This window comes from Diadema antillarum, unplaced genomic scaffold (assembly GCF_040938485.1).
Source record: "Diadema antillarum isolate AM-2024a unplaced genomic scaffold, OU_Dant_1.0 seq00000697_RagTag, whole genome shotgun sequence".
NCBI lineage: Eukaryota > Metazoa > Echinodermata > Echinoidea > Diadematoida > Diadematidae > Diadema > Diadema antillarum.
This window is the reverse complement of record NW_027271602.1, coordinates 1,652,614-1,670,799: the sequence shown is the minus strand read 5'-3', so window position 1 is coordinate 1,670,799 and position 18,186 is coordinate 1,652,614. Positions and strand designations below refer to the sequence as shown.

The 18,186-nt window shown below is 36.9% G+C and overlaps 1 protein-coding gene across 1 annotated transcript; it reads left to right on the top strand.

Annotated features, from left to right (window-relative positions):
- Positions 1 to 4,376: 4,376 nt before the first annotated feature.
- Positions 4,377 to 13,804, top strand: LOC139737636 (uncharacterized). Its single transcript, XM_071648310.1, has 4 exons — positions 4,377 to 7,336; positions 8,102 to 8,251; positions 8,912 to 9,127; positions 10,032 to 13,804. The coding sequence occupies exons 1-4, from the start codon at positions 4,765 to 4,767 to the stop codon at positions 10,337 to 10,339; spliced, it is 3,246 nt and encodes a 1,081-aa protein (XP_071504411.1). The 5' UTR covers positions 4,377 to 4,764; the 3' UTR covers positions 10,340 to 13,804.
- The last annotated feature ends 4,382 nt before the right edge of the window (positions 13,805 to 18,186 follow it).

The following is an 18,186-nucleotide window of genomic DNA, read 5'->3' as shown; positions in this document are numbered from 1 at the left end:
AGCATGAGAGATGTTGAATCACAGGTAACTATGTAGTTCACTTTAGGATAAATAAGAGAGATCTTTCAGAAGCTTAACTCATGTAAGAAATCACAATCTTTTGACTGTAATTAATTACATCATCATTGAGCAAAGGCAGCAGAATTGATCTGGACCCATGAAATCTAATACTTGGCTTTTTGGTACAATCACGAGGGATTGGTAGATGTCAGATTTCATTCTGGGGTGTATTCCCCATTTCAATTCACTCTTACCCAACACATCAGTCATCTGATCATTGTCATGAAGACCACAGAATCATCTTAACCCCCAAAATCACAGAAACATCATGAGTCAGGTGTCTGGAATTCTTTGCCCCTAAATCTAAAACAATGTACATCAGTCTATATTTTGAAAAAATAAGAACTAAAAATATCCTATGTATTTCTGACCCATAAATAATTTCGTACCATAGGCTCCCATTTACCTTAAAAATTGATTTAGTGCCATTATATTTCAATACATTTCACAGATCAAACTGACATACAATGCATGTACTTCTACAGATCAACATTATCACAGCACAATACTTACCTCACCCAATCGCATGCCCTCTGCACAGCTGTTCATTCAGTGAGTGGCAAGATTTATAATGTATTTTACTGTAGTTTATTCTCTGTAGCAACATTACGTGGGACCATCATCCTAGTCAAGCTCTGCTCATGAACATTGTCCAGTGCATTTCCACTTATTTTCTGAAAACTTTATTCAAAATGATTTCCTCTGATGGTATGCCTTCAATATTACATTGCTAAATATATTTACTTGATATGTTTTTTTTTCTATGCGATTGTACTGCATATATAATGTATATTAATACATATAATCCATATTATTATGCCACACTTTGTTTAGGTTTTTGTTGTTGTTGAATTGACAATGGAATGCAGACATAACTGAACTGAACTGAACTGACCTCTCACGCGTTAAACGATTAAATCACTTTTAATGGCTCTGATATAATTGTCAGACTACAGATTAAGCTGTTCAACACATCTCATGAAAAGGCACCCTCTGTTCTTACAAAGATGTTGGGTGGTCGTGGGGAAATGATGTTTTTAGTGGTTTTCTTTTTAGGCCACCTTTCCTCTTCCACTGACGAAAGAAACCAGAAATTGAGGGGAAAGGTCACCTATTGATCATGTGTCAGAGGCTTTGATGAGACTCAGAACTAGTGGCTGTTCAGACACTCATTTATACTTATATCTTTATCTTGAAAGTCTTATGATTCTTTTGAAAAAATTGTCTGAAAAATACAGTATTAAATCATTTTGAGGAAAGTTGACACTCTCTTCATTTAATAGTGTGGTGTCTAATCAGTAAAGACTGTTTGGTCTAATTGTGCGGATCTCTCTCTCTCTCTCTCGATCTATTTACTGTCCTCTTAAGGGATAGGAGCACATATTACATTATACATGCTGCTATTTTCATGAATATCCACGAATGAGGAGATCACAGAGATTTTTGCGAGATGTTGTTTTCCCAAATTGATACCGGTGCTATCGTAAGTGCGCTATTACCCTCCTTTCCTTTTTCTAGATGTTATTTTGTCTTATCGTGTTTCCAGGTGTTTGTACATGTGCGTTCACTTCATTTTTATATTTGACTGTATTACATGTCCCGTGCTGATCTGCCACAATTATCTATTTTTAAACAAATTGTTTTCTTATTGTTGGTGTTGTTACCGTTGTGGATGTTGTTGTTCATGTTTCATGGATTTTTACGAAAACAGAGCCCTGAGGAAGACCGGCAGTTAGTCTATTTTAAATCTGTATGATTGTATGATATTATTTTATTTATATACTTGATGTGTGTGATTACTTTATACTGTTTTGAAATGTAATAGTTTATCCTGTTTATATATCTCATGCTGATCAGGCTACTCTGGATAAAGAATTGCAATAAATAAATAAATAAATAAATAAAAGTATGTCCGCATTTTCTTGTGTTGTTTTGCTGTCCAACAGTGATTCGTGAAATTCGAGAAAATTAAACCCTCACAAAAATAACAGCTTATAGAGTACTGGGGAAAAGACTTGTAGAAACATAAACATACAAATGTACCCACAAACACTAATCTGTAAATCCTGAGGGAAAGGGTAGTCAAATTAGCTTTCAAACTGAGGAATGATTGAAATCTAATCCTTTCAGATCAATAAAACAGTGGTTATCAAAGCAAGTCAGCAAGTAACTCAGAAACTTTTCAAATATTGAAAAGTTCAAAGCGTGCCCCCTTGTAAACGTGATACTGTCAGTAGACATAATTGAAAGCTCTACACTTCAATACTAGGCCCCACTTGATGGATGGGGCACATTTCTCCCTTTATTTGTATTGTGCCTGTATTTTTTTCTTTAATGTTGGGTCTGTTTTTTGCTCATATCAGTCATGCAAAGTCAGTATGTTGAATTTTCCTCCATTTCAATTGCCAACAAGAGACATTTGCCATATACTGCATGCATACCAAGGCCATTTCTTTGAGCAGCCCTATGCACCCTCATTCATCATTCTATTCACATTCCTCTGTAGGATATACAATCATCTTGAGCCAGACCAAAGGCGAGACACTGAAGAAGAGGGAACATTTTGGAACAATGTTCGAAAAATGACCCATGCAGTCAGAGCCATGTTTATTAGATAACAATCATGAATTTTTCCATCATTGAAACAGACAAAGCGAAATAAAAAGTGAAAAAAATAAGAGCCAGAGTCTTCTTGTAAAATATTGTTGTAACAGACAGGACACTTAAGTTCTAAGATATTTTCTAACAGAGCCAATATTGCTCAACTCATGCGACTTCCAAATATATATGGGTCATTCCATGAAGTTGGGTACACAATGGGCAGTACTGTTCATCATGTTATGTATCTGTTTTCAGAGGTCCCAACAAAAGTTATTTTAATCTAATATCCACATTGTCTGATTAATAAGGAGTGATAGAATATATTATCAAAAGGGCATAGTTGAGACTTTATGAAAATCCCGTTTTTTGATGATTAAAAATGTTATTTTTTTGTAATTTTTGTGTTTCTTTTGTGACATCAAAACATTGTTTGTGTTGTTTGAATATTAAATAAATACAATTTACAGTAAAGAAAAATGAGTTGTGTATTTATTCACATTATTAACTCTCATAGTCGGCACTAATAGACAATTCCCCAATGAAGAGGTTTTTCTTGGAAAATTACCTCTTATGAGATCATGTTACTATCGTAACATTTCGTGTCCGCGAAATGGTAATGAGGATTAAATATTTGCGAGTGGAAAACTGCAGAAATACGAGAGAAACATGGCAAGAAATGTCTTATATATGTTTGTTGTCAATGGATCTTTAAAACTGTGAAAAGAAACAATCGCGTTTGACTGCTTTTGGAAAATACGGAGGAATAAGGTGCTTGTATATTTTCTTCGTGTCCGTGGAAAAAGTTACGATGGGAACAATTCTCCACGATCCATTCGGCAAATGACGTACGCTCACGAGTTGACGACACATTGCCCGGGTTTCCGGATGATGCGACTTGAATGTGACGAGTGCGATCGGCTTGCAGACGACCGGTTAGAACAGCTCAAGCCGCTTTTGTGTTTCGTGGGCAGCTGTTACGATGGAAACGACGTGTCGCTTTTGACAAGGTAGGCTAGCTATCTTTCTCATGTTCTGACATGATCGTATCGTACTTATATTACACTTTATGATCGATATTTCGTAGATTATACCCACAGTTAACAAAATTGTGTGGGCAGAGCCTCGAAGAGTATTTCATTAAAAAAAAAACCACAATCGGCGCGAGTAAAGTAATTCGTAATGATATTGCATCTTTAGTCCCACTCGTGTCTTTTTATGTAAGTAAATACATGTAGTTGATTACACATGGAAGTCTGGTGGTAAACGACGACATCAGCGCCCTTTAGTAGTATCGAGTCTAGACTAGTATGACCAAGGAGGTACTACGCTTGCCTAGTACCTCCTTGGGGCTTGGTATGACCTCTTGCTGTAGTATAAGACTTCCTTATTGAGTTATCACCACATAAACCAAACGTAATTTATTGGTGAGATAGTTTGCTGAGAACAAGGTTCCACAAGGACAGGCGCATGCAGAAGAACGTCGCACGCTATTCTCGACGATATTTCCGTATGGGATGACCTCATCGAGAGTGTGACAACACGATGTCAATATGCAGGATTTATAGCACATTCTGAGCTAAATTTTAGGTCATTTAGAAAATAAAATATTTCACTAAGGAGGCTGACAATCGCTAGTTTACCGAAACTAGGGGCCCTCAACCATACAAGTTACTACTAATATGACACTAGTCTCTGTCTATCTTACATTACAAACGGCAAAATTTGCACATGAAGTTTACTTCGCTAGTGTTTCTAAGTTTAAAAATGACCATTTAATCGCAGAGGGCACCCTTCAAAATACAATTCAAATAATGCCATTAATATACAACCCAATATAAATTTGAGGTACAGTGGAAACTCGATATAAAGATCAGTGTTCTACTGTTCTTTATAACAAGATTCCCCTGTATTAAAAAATGTAGTGTTCATATTTACCTAGAAGGTTGCCAGAATATATATTGTAATCTGCAAATCATATTTGAACTACATTTCAGTTTTAATTTTATTTTAATTTTAATGTTGTCTTTTCCCCCCTACAGCCCCCCCCCCCCTCCTTCCAACTTATGATTACTTCAAGTTCAGGCTGGTTAAACACCGATAGACATGGCTAAGAAAAAGCCTTTCCATCTTCGGTTGCGATGTAGTATTGATTCGGAGGCCCGGAAGCCCTCAAAAAAACAGTCAACAGTAAAGTTAGTAAACAGTAATGAAGCTGCTTCCCGAACAACAAAGTGGCGACATAAGTTGAAGGCCAACAACCCACAAGAATACACAAAATTGTTGAAAAAAGCTGCGGAATATAACAAGTTACAGAGGATCGAAATGTCCCTAGCGGAGTCCACCTTAAAGAAGAGAAATATCTCCACTGAAGAGAAGGAAAAGTCTGAAAAGTTCCTAGAACAAAAGAAGCGGTGTAATGCGACTGCAGCTCTGCGAATGAGGAAAATGAGAGCAAAGAAAAAGGAGGAGCAACTACGGCTTCAATCAAACAAAATGAAACAAACACCTAGCACCAGAGCTCAAGACAAAAGGCAAAAAGAAAAATTACAAGCACAGGCAAGAAAGAAGCGAGAGAGACGAGCAGCAATGTCAAAAGAAGAACATGAGCAATACAACGCAATGCGACGAGAGAAATACAAGCAGAAAAAAGAAAAAGAAAAGCTTATGTGGATTGAATCGCAGAAGCTCAAGGCTCGAGAAGCAGAGCTAAAGAAAGAAGAGGAACGTTTGAAAGAAATTGCAGAGGCATTCGATCAGAAACATGCGGAGTTGGAAGTCACTCGCAAGAAACTCTCATCTGCAGGATGTGACGTGAGAAGTTCTTCGGCTAGAAGAAAAAGTTTGGAGAGAGTAAGGGCAGTTATGCCACAAGACCGAGAAAAGTGTGTTTCTACGATGATAGATCTATTTCAGAAGTCCTCTCCAAAAAAGCGTGCAGCACTGAAGAAGAGAGGAATGCACACTGGCCTTGAGGATGCCCATCATGAAGTCCAAAATCTCCTGACATCAAGCATTAGTGAGGAAATGGGCAGACTAAAGAGGAGCAAGAAGAAGAAAGACCTAGAAAAAAGAAGGAATATTGCTGCATCACTAAAGATCTTGAGCAAGTACCGACTTCAGAAAAAAGGATCGGCTCTCTTGCAGATGGGCCGCAAGATCATCTCCTCGGCAAGCAAGAAGAAGCAAATGCACGACAAGAGAAAGCTGTCCCCAGAGGTAGCAAGCGCAGTCATCTCGTTCTACGAAGAATCAGCCATCGACCTGCCTGATAAGAAAATGGTATCCATGAAGACCATGAAAAATATTCGATATCTTCAACAGTCAGTGGCGGCTTTGTTCTTGAAGTTCAAATCACAGAATCCAGACATGAAAGTAGGTGCAAAAACATTCTACAGCCTCCGGCCACATCATGTAAAGCTCCAAGGATCAATCAAATTCAGGGCATGTTTGTGCGAATACTGCACAAATATTGAGTTGAAGGCAACAGCAATTAATAATTTAGCACACAGTTACGGAATGAAGTCCTTCTTTGATGGCGTTCACTCAGTGAATCGCGTCACAATGTGTCCCAAGTCTGAAGGAGCGAAGACGTACATGCGACATTGCTCCGAGAGGAAATGCAAAGAATGTGGTCCCAAATTGTTGAGATCTTACCTGAGACCGCTGGTGGAAAAACACGGCCCTAAGCATATGACATGGAAGAAATGGATTCGGGTCAGAGTGGACGAGAATGGGAAGACGATCACCAAGCAACAGATTGTCACCAACGACGGGACAGTATCTCAATGTCTGGAGGAACTTGAAGGGGAGACGGTCACTATCAGTAAGCATCTGCATAGTGCGTCTTGGCAATCTCAGCAGTTTGCTACACTTACCAAGGACATGCCAAACAACTGGGTCGTCATGGTCTTGGACTTTGCAGAGAACTTTGTATGCAAGTACCAAGACGAAATACAAAGCGCACATTGGTATCACACAAACGTCACAATCCACCCTATTGTTTGCTATCACAGATGTCCAACATGTGATGAGACAATGCAGGAGTCACTCGTCTTCATAACAGGCGATAATCGACATACATATCATGCAGTGCACCAGTTCATGTCACAGGCAGTACAGCATCTCCGGCAAAACATGGAAATTGACAAGATCATCAGATTTACAGATCAATGTGCAGCCCAATACAAAAGTAGAGGACCATTCAAGGACATTGCTCTTGCACAGCAACATTACCAAGTTCCAGTAGAGCATCACTATTTTGGTGCCAGACATGGGAAAGGTCCGAGCGATGGGGAAACGGCTGTTGTGAAACGACAAGCTTCATTAGCTATTAGTTCTGGGCGTAAAGTAATGAACAATGCAAAAGATGTATATGAGTTCTGCCAAGATGAATTGACAATACAACCAAGCCAAGCCGAATGTCTCCACTTTCAACGGAAAGTGTTCTTCGTAGAGGAAATGAATCACAACAGAGATCACAAGGACGTCCAGACCATCAAGGGCACCAGGCAACTGCACTGTGTAAAGGGTGAAAGCAGTGGACGGCTGTGGACAAGGAACCTGTCTTGTTTCTGTAAAGGCTGTGTTCTCGGGAATCAGCAGTGTGACAGCAGAGGGACTGTAGATGACTGGAAAAGTGAAAAGCTGTTTGCTGCTACGATTGAGACATCTCATGGTAAGAACTAAATTAACCTTAATATTTACCTAGAAGGTTGCCAATATATATATTCATTTAGTATTATTGACTAATGCTAGTTATTTGTGATCCAAGCAGAAAGTTTTCAAACAGACCCATCTTATTCATTGGTTGTTTTAAAGTCAGTGGTTAATATTGTGGGTCGATTTAAAAAATTGTACAACTGCGATGTCTAAGCAGTGTAACAATGTTCAAGTGGATGAATAAACGGCCAAGAATATAAAAGTTTTGAAAATCCTGCCTTCACTATCCAGATTTCTATGAATAAAGAATGAACCATTTCAGTAACAGTTTATTCAACACTATAGCCAATGGGGAAATTTGAGCATCGTAAAACAGTCATTGCAAATTTACATTTTTGCAGTAGTATTTAAATTATCATTTTCACAGCAATTTTTGCAGGGCTTCATTTCTACACTATATCAGATTTACTAGTAGCACGTGGGACCATGTAGCTCAGATTTTTTTCAACTGGATTCATTGTTAACCAATGCCTTTAACATATATTTCTGTAAGTCCAGGGTTTTTGAAAGATGTTCTTAAACTTATAACTCATGAATTGCTGCTGCACATTACACCATTGTCTTGCCATACGCTGCCACGATGACCAAATGTTGTTCTATACTACAGAGTTAAATATGTGCGCACTATCTGTACATATTTTTCTTTGGATAGACCAATGTTTTTGTTCGTTACAGAGTGGTACAACAGCAAAATTGTGTAAGTGTGAGGTGTTCTTTACAGATACAGGTGATACTGAAGACCCGTCTTCCATGACTGTTGCAGATGATGACTTGGATGCTGACGGCCCGTCTTCCATGACTGATGCAGATGATTACTGGGAAAGCGAATCCTCCCCTTCCTCTTCACCTGTGAAACAACTGCATGTTACCGGTTTGTACAAATCAGTAATATCGCTGTTTATGTTTTCTTCAACCCTTTTTTATATTAGGGAGTTAATTTTGGCGATATGAAAAACAGTTTATTTGTCCCTCGGATGAAACATTTAAGGTAGCCAATGCCTTTTGCAGAGCCCACAAAATGCCCCAATCATTGTTTGAAACCAAAGATATTAGTATTTGGGCAATATCTGTGAAATTTCGAAATCAAAAGTTGTGTAGAATTCAAAAGATAACAGTTGTAGTGTAGTCGGCATTCAAGCAACAACAGTGCATTTATCGTTCGGGGACTGTAATATAATACTTAAAATCCAAATAATAATGTCAGTAGGTATACGAATGTCATAGTAAAGAATTCACTTATTTCTTTTTGCTGTATTTTTAGTGATAAAATATACCATGAACATGATCAATCGATCAAACAGGTCTGTAAAAGGTAGACTAAGTCTAGAATAAATGTAAGGCCTTATAATAAATATACCAAAATAATTTGAATCATAGTTTTCAACTTAACTCCATAAATAAAGTTGCACAGAGGTTTCACAATATTGTCTGCTTGAATACTGTAGTGTTCCCACTAATTCTGACAAATTTCATGCAAAAGTCATTGTCTACCATTAAGGTCTTTTTTATGTATAATCTTCAACTTTCACAGATAACGTGGTCATAGGTGTTCCAACTTCCCACCCGCCTTCTACGTCTGACAGACAGCTTCCCGTTGAAGTCCCAACTTCTAACTTGCTGTCTACTGGTACTGAGCTTCATGTTGAAGACCAAACCTCTCACTCGTCAACGTGTGACACACAGCTTCACATGGAACTCCCTACTTCTCACTCGCCATCTACTGCTGGCACTCGGGTTCATGTTACAGGTTTGTAAAAATTATTTTTTACATCTCAACTTTCAAAGTTCAATTCAAGATTCAAATAATTTACTATCATGCACTGAAGCATAGAAATCATTTCAAATTTTCTGATATACAAAGGAAAAAAATGGCAAGTGGTATAATGTTAACAAATGTACTTAAGATTTTACTTGTTCTAATCATTGAAATTGGTCCCTGCACATGTATTGATGTTCTTGGCAATTTAGGTTTTAACAATCATAGCGCACATGGATTGGAACCCCACCAGCATGAACCCAAACACATGCGCACACACACACATTTATACATACCTCACAAATGAACACACACCTGCAAATGTCCCCATTTTTAACGCTTAAGTCCACCCACACCAAAATACTGATGTGCACTTAAACACCTCAGTGACCTCACCCACTGCAATGCGTATGTATCCACGTGCACTTACAGCATGGAGTCAGCATGAACACACACGTGGGACACATGCTCACCTGCACCCAATTCTAGTCCCAAAATGTCTGTGTTATTTATGTTTAAAGTTAATATACCCAATTGCACATGCAATATATTATGTACATGTGAAGGGATATTTTTTTCCCAACAAGTTAATCACACCTCCACTTTATGCATATTTAGGGAGGCTGTTACAAGATTTATGGAGAGACATACCAGTTCAATTCTGTTCAAATGAGTTTTTCTGTGGATCAAAATTCTCTTTCAGAATAACTATGTCTGAATGCAGGAGGATGTATGTCTTCTTTCATATTAAAGATCACTGGAGATCCTTTTACTGATTATGTTACGTGCAGTACTGGTTATCTGAGAATTGTCTATTGGTGACAGTTTTCTTCTATTTTGCAAAAGCATTGTTACTTTATAATTTTAGATATTTTATCTTTATTCATATATACAGCTTATCGCCAAACTCAGGACCTTCAAACTGGGGATTTTGTTGCCGTTGTATATGGTAAGACGTGGTGGGTCGGAGAAGTCCTGGAGCTGAAAGGAGAAGATGCACATATCAACTTCTTACTCAATAAGGGTGATAACAAGTACTCTTGGCCAGACAAACCGGAGCAAGACTGGATTCGGAGAACTGGGATCTTTGCCATCTTCCCCTCTCCACCAATTCCTGTGTCCTCAAGACATCTTGGATTTGAAGAAAACACTTTTCGTTCACTGGCAACTAGAATCGACACATTCATCAATCTTGAAGAATAGGATTAGTAGGACAGGATGCTGCATTTTAGAACAGGAACATGTATATGTGAATTAAAACAGCCTCAGGACAGCTTTGGCATTCTTCAAATTTTCTAAAATGTTTTATTGGAAGAGTATATGTAAGGAATAAAATACAATGTTTAATGGTGAAAATTCACCTTCCGTATCTCATTCCATTGTATGTTTGCCTTTTTTCATTCTTCCCATGAAAGATATTAAAATTAGCAAATGCCGAAGCTGTTTCGATCCTTTTATGTTATGAGGCACTACTGGCCAGGATCTCCTGCACATCATTCAGTGTAGAGTCTTAGTGCTGTAGTATTCGGTTATTTTAAAACCCAGTTAACCTACTTCAAAAATATGGTTGTGTTTCGGTCATATAATGTACAAATTTTTATACAGGTTGTACATATTCCTTCATTATTTTGCAGGTAATATTTATAGTGATAATTTTACTCGTAATTCTATTTGTAATAATATTTTCAGAACATAATGAGAATCAAAACAGTTATCCAAACCCAAACCATTTTGACCAAAGACGGTTTGGTTACTGCTTTGTTAACCTTTTTACTACAGCACTAGTGTAGACGTGCAGGACTGCGCTGCAGTCATCAGCTGAGGAGCTAGTAGCATGTGGCCTCAACTAGAACAAAATGCAAATGAAAGTATGGGTTATTTGGAATTTTTCATGTGAAAAATGAAGTTTGAATTCTGAATCAAAACATTGATTGAAAAACAAACACACATGCTCATATAAAAAACTGTTGACAACTCATGAGAAACAGGAAAATCTTAAATCAACAAGATATTGTTATAATTCATGGTTTAGGAACTTAATTTTTAATTCATTTAATAGAATTGATATTTGTATGCTAATCAGAAATCAAGTTTTTATGTGACATTACTTTAATACTAAATAGAATGACACAAGTTAACAATACAGGGGAACCGAGAACAAGATTCTTAAATTTCTTGGGACCATCAAAGTTAGATTGCTGTATTGAATCCTTGATAGTATCAGGGCTATTATACATAAGTATTATGAGTATAGGGAACTTCATTATAGTGAGGTCCTTAAGACCATATAAATTAGTGTGTTATATTGTAAATATGTTCTACTAGTAACACAAAAGAATACAAAGAAGTGGGACAAGAAAGATTACATTGTAGTAGTGGAGTTCGTCAGATCAGTGTTCTACTGTTCTTTATAACAAGATTCCCCTGTATTAAAAAATGTAGTGTTCATCACAACGGTGATGGCAAAGAAATTCAAAGTTAGAATTCCTGTAATAACTTCAAAACTTGAACAAAAGCAAAATGCAGGCACTATGTGACTAAAATTAAAAGTATTGTAATAAAATAGTATCAATATAATGTACATGCAAGAATATGGATGTAAATATAAAAGTCACTGTAACTTGAAAACGCATTGATAAACCAATACAAGAACTGGAGTGCCAAAAATATTAGTAAGGTAACATGCAAGAAAATGTGAATATGAGTTGTAACAAAATCTGAAGATATTGGGAATTTCATTTTGAATTAATGAATAAAATTATAATTCTGTCGTTCAATATGTCATTGTGATAGGCATGCACATTAAATTTGAGCCTACCCAGACTACATGCATCAAGTTTTCTGTAATCTGTACATTGTGTAGGAGGAAAGATAATCTTTCAAAGAAGGGTAAACGATTGTAATTAATTAAAATTATCCATGTGATTGCTTATTTTTGTTCAATTAAAAGCTGTTCTTGAAGAAAATCAAACAAAAATAATGAGATACATGCATTATTTGAGTAAAACTAGCAATTTGATGTTTCACGTGTAACAGGACGCCGGTATCTTGGTGTCTTTGTTACATGTGAAACCACCAAATAAACTTTGGGACAAATACATTATGATTATAAGAATAAAATTCTTATATATATCTTTATATAATTATTCTCAGTCATTACTTGAAATTTAAAAATGTTGAAAGTCTGATAAATCGAAAGACAAATTTATTGTTTCACATGTAACAGGACACCAGAATCTTTGTGTAATTGTTACATGTGAAACCTTAAAATGAAGTTTGGGCAAATAGTCATTTTGTATATGTGTCCGCATCTTTACTCTCCGATCTTATTTAAACATTAACCTGTCCTCTTATGCTTCACTCTATTTCCTTTATTATTCATCATGCTACATTTAAAAGAATATTAACAAATAGGACACTATTTTAGTGTTTCACATGTAACGGGACACCGGTATCTTGGTGTCTTTGTTACATGTGAAACCACCAAATAAACTTTGGGACAAATACATTATAATTATAAGAATAAAATTCTTATATATATCTTTATATAATTATTCTCAGTCATTACTTGAAATTTAAAAATGTTGAAAGTCTTATAAATCGAGAGACAAATTTATTGTTTCACATGTAACAGGACACCATAATCTCTGTGTAATTGTTACCTGTGAAACCTTAAAATGAAGTTTGGGCAAATAGTCATTTTCTGTATGTCCGCATCTTTACTCTCCGATCTTATTTAAACATCAACCTGTCCTCTTATGCTTCACTCTATTTCCTTTATTATTCATGCTACATTTAAAAGAATATTAACAAATAGGACACTATTTTAGTGTTTCACATGTAACAGGACACCAGAAAATCTGTGTAATTGTTACATGTGAAACCGTAAATGAAGTTTTGGGCAAAGTAGTCATTTTTGTATGTCATTTTGCATATTTATTTTCTGATCTTATAAACATTAGCATGTCCCCCTATGGCTCACCATATTTCCTGAATTATTCATGCTTCATTTCAAAGAATATTAACAAAAAGGACTATGTTTCAGTGTTTCACATGTAACAGGACACCGGAATCTTTGTGTAATCGTTACATGTGAAACCTCAAACAAGGTTTTGGGAAAATAGAGTCTTTTTGTATTTGTTAACCTTTTCACTTTCTGATCCTATTTAGGCATTAGCATGTCCTCTTATACTTCACCCTGTTTCCAGTATTAGTTGTGCAGCATTTCAAAGATATATTTACATTAAGATTGAATTTCAAAATTGACCCCTAAAACTGTCTGCAGACCTTTCTAATAAGAAAATGTTGTAGGATTTTTAAAATTTTTAACTTTCGATTGGTATTTTTTGCTGTTGCTGGTGTGGAAAGAGTCACAACATACTTTCCAAATATTTCTTGATTTATAAATATCTTGTGGCAAACTAAGAGAAAAAGCAGATTTTCTTCAGATCAAATTGGAAGGTTGGTGTCCCTGTTACATGTGAAACAAGTGGGCGTTATCTTGAATGTGTGATGATGTGTAGTGGCTACGCTGCAAGATTCAAACTTCTAATAGTTTGTTTGATATACTCCATGTATCTATGTTTCTTGAGATGACAATAACTAAGCTCTGCATTAGTTTTGAAATTTTGAGCCTCATGTCACACTTTGTGTACCCAACTTCATGGAATGACCCATATGAATGAATTGAGTGAAAATCGGAAATGAAATCAAAATTTCAGAAATAAAGATTTTGGTGGCCCGATCGCGCCACCAAAAAAAAAAAGTCGGATGTTTGCCTTTACTTTTGAAAATGAACAGCGGTAACAATCGGCTACGTAAGATGCTAAAATAAATGTCAGAGTTTTGCGTTTATTTGTGGAAATGAATGACGGTAATATTCGACTCGGTATGATACTAAAATAAATGTCGGATGTTTGCTCATACTTTTGGAAATGAATAACGATAAGACTCAGCTCCGTATGGTGCTAAAACTGTTAGATATTTGATTTTGCGTTCGGAAATGAATAAGGATAACATTCGGCTCCGGAAAACGCTGAAATAAATGTCGAATTTTTGCTATGACGTTCGGAAATGAAAAACAATAACATTCAACTCCGTACGATGGTTAAATAAATGTCGGATGTTTCCTTATACTTTCGAAAGTAAATAGCAATAGCATTCGGCTCCGGAAGATGCTAAAATAGATGTCAGATGATCGGTTTTATGTTCACAAGAAAATAGCAGTAATATTCTGCTCCATCATGTCCATATGATGCTAAAATAAGTGTCTCATGTTTGCTTTTAAATTTCGAAATGAATAACAGTAACATTCAGCTGCGTTTGATGGTAAAATCAATGTTTGATGTTTGCTTTGACGTTCGGAAAGGAGTAACAATAATATTCAACTCCTGACAATGATGAAATAAATGCTGGATGTTTGCTTTTATGTTCGAAAGTAAATTGCAATAACATTTAGTTCCGGAAGATGCTAAAATAAATGTCGAATGTTTGCTTTGATGTTCTGAAGTGAATAACAATAATATTCAACTCCGTACGCTGATAAAATAAATGCCGGATGTGTGCTTTTACGTTCGAAAGTAAATGTCAATAGCATTCAGCTCCGGAAGATGATAAAATACATGTCGAATGATTGCTTTTACGTTTGGCATGTTTGGAAGTGAACAGCAGTAACATTCTGCCCCATACGATGATAAAAAAAAAATATTGGATATTTGCTACGGTACATTTCAAAATAAATATCAGTAACATTCAGCTATATGTTTCATGGTCCAAAATGTCTGATGTCTGCCTTGACGTTCAAAATGAAAAACAGTAACATTCGGCTCCATGCGATGATAAAATAATTGTCAGATGATTCATTTCACTTTCGGAAGTGGACAGTGCCCAGTAACATTCGGCTCCGTTCGATAATGAAATAAATGTCGGATGTTTGAAATGAATAACGGTAATATTCTGCTCCGTACGATGCAAAAATAAATAACAGATTGTTGCTTTAACATTTGGAAATGATTAATGGTATTAATCCGCTCAGTTAGATGCTAAAACAAATAGCGGATGTTTGCTTTCACGTTTGGAAATGGATTAGGATAGTATTCAGCTCCGTAAGATCTAAAATGAATGTCGGTTGTTTGCTTTTACATTTAAAAATGAATAACGGTAACTTTCGGCTTTTTACAATGCTAAAACAAATGTCGGCTTTTTACAATGCTAAAACAAATGTCGGATGCTAACAAATGTCAGCAAATGCTCCCATTTTCTAATTTCAAACGTAAGTTTAGACCTCCTCAATATATGGGCATCAACTTTTATAATAATAGCTGCGCCTACATGTATTTGTCAAATCTTTAAACACAGAGTAAGATGATTGAATTTTCTATTCATTTGTTTTAGACATGGACATCTGTATCACTTCAATAATGTTTAATATTAATTTGTCTATGTTTAGTAGGACCGATTTAGTTTTTCTAATGTTTTTCCTGATTTTTTTTTTTTTTTGTCACCAGATTTTACTTTCGACCACCAGAAAATAAAAATCAATGATATTGGTGGCCCAATAAAACTTAGTGCGGAGCCCTGTGAATTCTATTCTTCATTGTGATCGGCCTACACTTCCAGATTTTCATAATCGCATTGCTGGGAAAAAAAAAAGTTTCAGTGCTTGCGTTCTCGGGGAAGTAAACTTCGTGAAAGGCAAAAAAAAAATAGTTTAAAAAAAAGGCACTACGAGGGAGATTGATGTTTTGACAGTGGAGCATGATTAATGGCAAAGATATAACTGTCAACGTAAGCAGGTGCGCCCCGACGGTTGAAAAATCTACGCGCACGGTATGACTGTCTCGATCAAAAATCAAAACACAGTGGTTAAAGAAAAGCAAATGATGGGGCAGCGCGTAGTGCTATCGTAAAGCACTCCATTGGCACGGGTGCTATGTGCATACCATGTACGTGTGTTGGTAGGTGTTGGGGATTTTCCTTGTCAGCTGTGTATCGGGTATTTCTTCTTGGGCGCGCGATTGTTCTGGTCTCAGAACATTTACAATCGAGTGTGAAAACATTTGTGTCATGTCTTCGCTTTCCACGCGCACTTAATCGGAGATGCTGAGTGATGTTTACAATTTCGATTCGAGCAACATGCTGGGAAAAACAATAAGTTAATTAAGATCGGGACATTAGATTTCCCTTCGAGGTAACCGAACTTCGAGTTATCTTTTTCGAGCTACGCGAATTTTAATACACAGAAACTCCATATAGGAACAATCGGGACTTTCATTTTGCCCCCGAGGTAAGTGATATTCGGCTTATCCGACGTCGAGGTATCCGAGTTTGACTGTATTTTATCCTGTACGGGGCCCCAGACAGTAGCCCCAAAGTGCCCCCTACACACACACACACACACACACACACATATTTGTTTCATTCAGCCGAAAAGGGTCACGGCTAATTTCTTTTACAATGGAAGTAGTACCCATCGGATATCCAAAATACCAAAGTTAGATTTTATCCTGCACGGGGTCCTGTACAGCATTAGCTCAAAAATGTTTTGCTTTATTCTCTTTATTGTTTGCATCTCTTCTTCTTCTTAAATATGCGCTCCTTTGTCTTCATTTTCGCGACAACGACAACGCGTCCTCTTCCTCCTCATCATCATCGGTAGCCCCAAAGTGCCCCCTTCTCCACATACACACACATACACACACACACACACACACACACACATTAGTTTCATTCAGCTGAAAAGGTTCACGGCTAATTGTCCCCGCCGAACGAGTTCGAGCAGGGGACTATGAAACGGGCTCCATACGTGTGTGTGTCCGTGTGTCCGTGTGTGCGTCCGTGTGTCCGTGTGTGCGTCCATGTGTGATCAAAATCTTCAATTTGCTACTTCTCTGTCATTTATGAGCCAATTTTGATTCTGTTTGCTTTATATGATAGCACTACGTGGGAGCTTTGAAACTTCTACATAGAATTTCAGTTGTGACCTTTGACCTTGACCTTTGATCTATATTGTACATTTGCTACAAAATGCTACTCCTTCGCCATTTCTAACCCGATTTCGATTCTGTTTGCTTTATGTGATGGCACTAGTTGAGGGCTTCAAAACTTCTACACAGAATTTTGACCTTTGACTTCTTTGACCTTTGACCTTGATTTTTTGACCTGTATTGTACATTTTGCTACAAAATGCTACTCCTTCGCCATTTCTAACCCGATTTCGATTCCGTTTGCTTTATGTGATGGCACTAGGTGAGGGCTTCAAACCCTCTACACAGAATTTTGACCTTTGACTTCTTTGACCTTTGACCTTGATTTTTTTACCTATGTTGTACATTGGCTACAAAATGCTACTCCTTCGCCATTTCTAACCCGATTTCGATTCCGTTTGCTTTATGTGATGGCGCTAGGTAAGAGCTTCAAAACTTGTACACAGAATTTTGACCTTTGACTTCTTTGACCTTTGACCTTGATTTTTGATCTGTATTGTACATTTTGCTACAAAATGCTACTCCTTCGCCATTTCTAACCCGATTTCGATTCCGTTTGCTTTATGTGATGGCACTAGGTGAAGGCTTCAAAACTTCTACACAGAATTTTGACCTTTGACTTCTTTGACCTTTGACCTTGATTTTGACCTATATTGTACAATGGCTACAAAATGCTACTCCTTTGCCATTTCTAACCCGATTTCGATTCCGTTTGCTTTATGAGATGGCACCAGGTGAGGGCTTCAAAACTTCTACACAAAATTTTGACCTTTGACTTCTTTGACCTTTGACCTTGATTTTTGACCTGTATTGTACATTTTGCTACAAAATGCTACTTCCGGCCGGGACATACATTAGGCACCGCGTAATTTCTACTTTTCCTTGTTTCTTTTGCAATGGAAGTAGTACCCATCAGAGATATCCAAAATACCAAAGCCAGTTATTTTATCCTGTATGGGGCCCCGCACAGTATAGCCCCAAACACGGGTAATTTCTTTTGCACTGGAAGAAGTACCTACAGCTGTATCAGAGATATTTAACACACCAAGGCTAGTTATTTTATCC

Coding starts and splice junctions, on each gene's coding strand:
- LOC139737636 (XM_071648310.1), top strand. CDS start 4,765: ATGGCTAAGAAAAAGCCTTTCCATCTTCGGTTGCGATGTAGTATTGAT. Junction 8,252..8,911: donor GAAACAACTGCATGTTACCG/GTTTGTACAAAT, acceptor CAACTTTCACAG/ATAACGTGGTCATAGGTGTT. Junction 9,128..10,031: donor CACTCGGGTTCATGTTACAG/GTTTGTAAAAAT, acceptor TCATATATACAG/CTTATCGCCAAACTCAGGAC.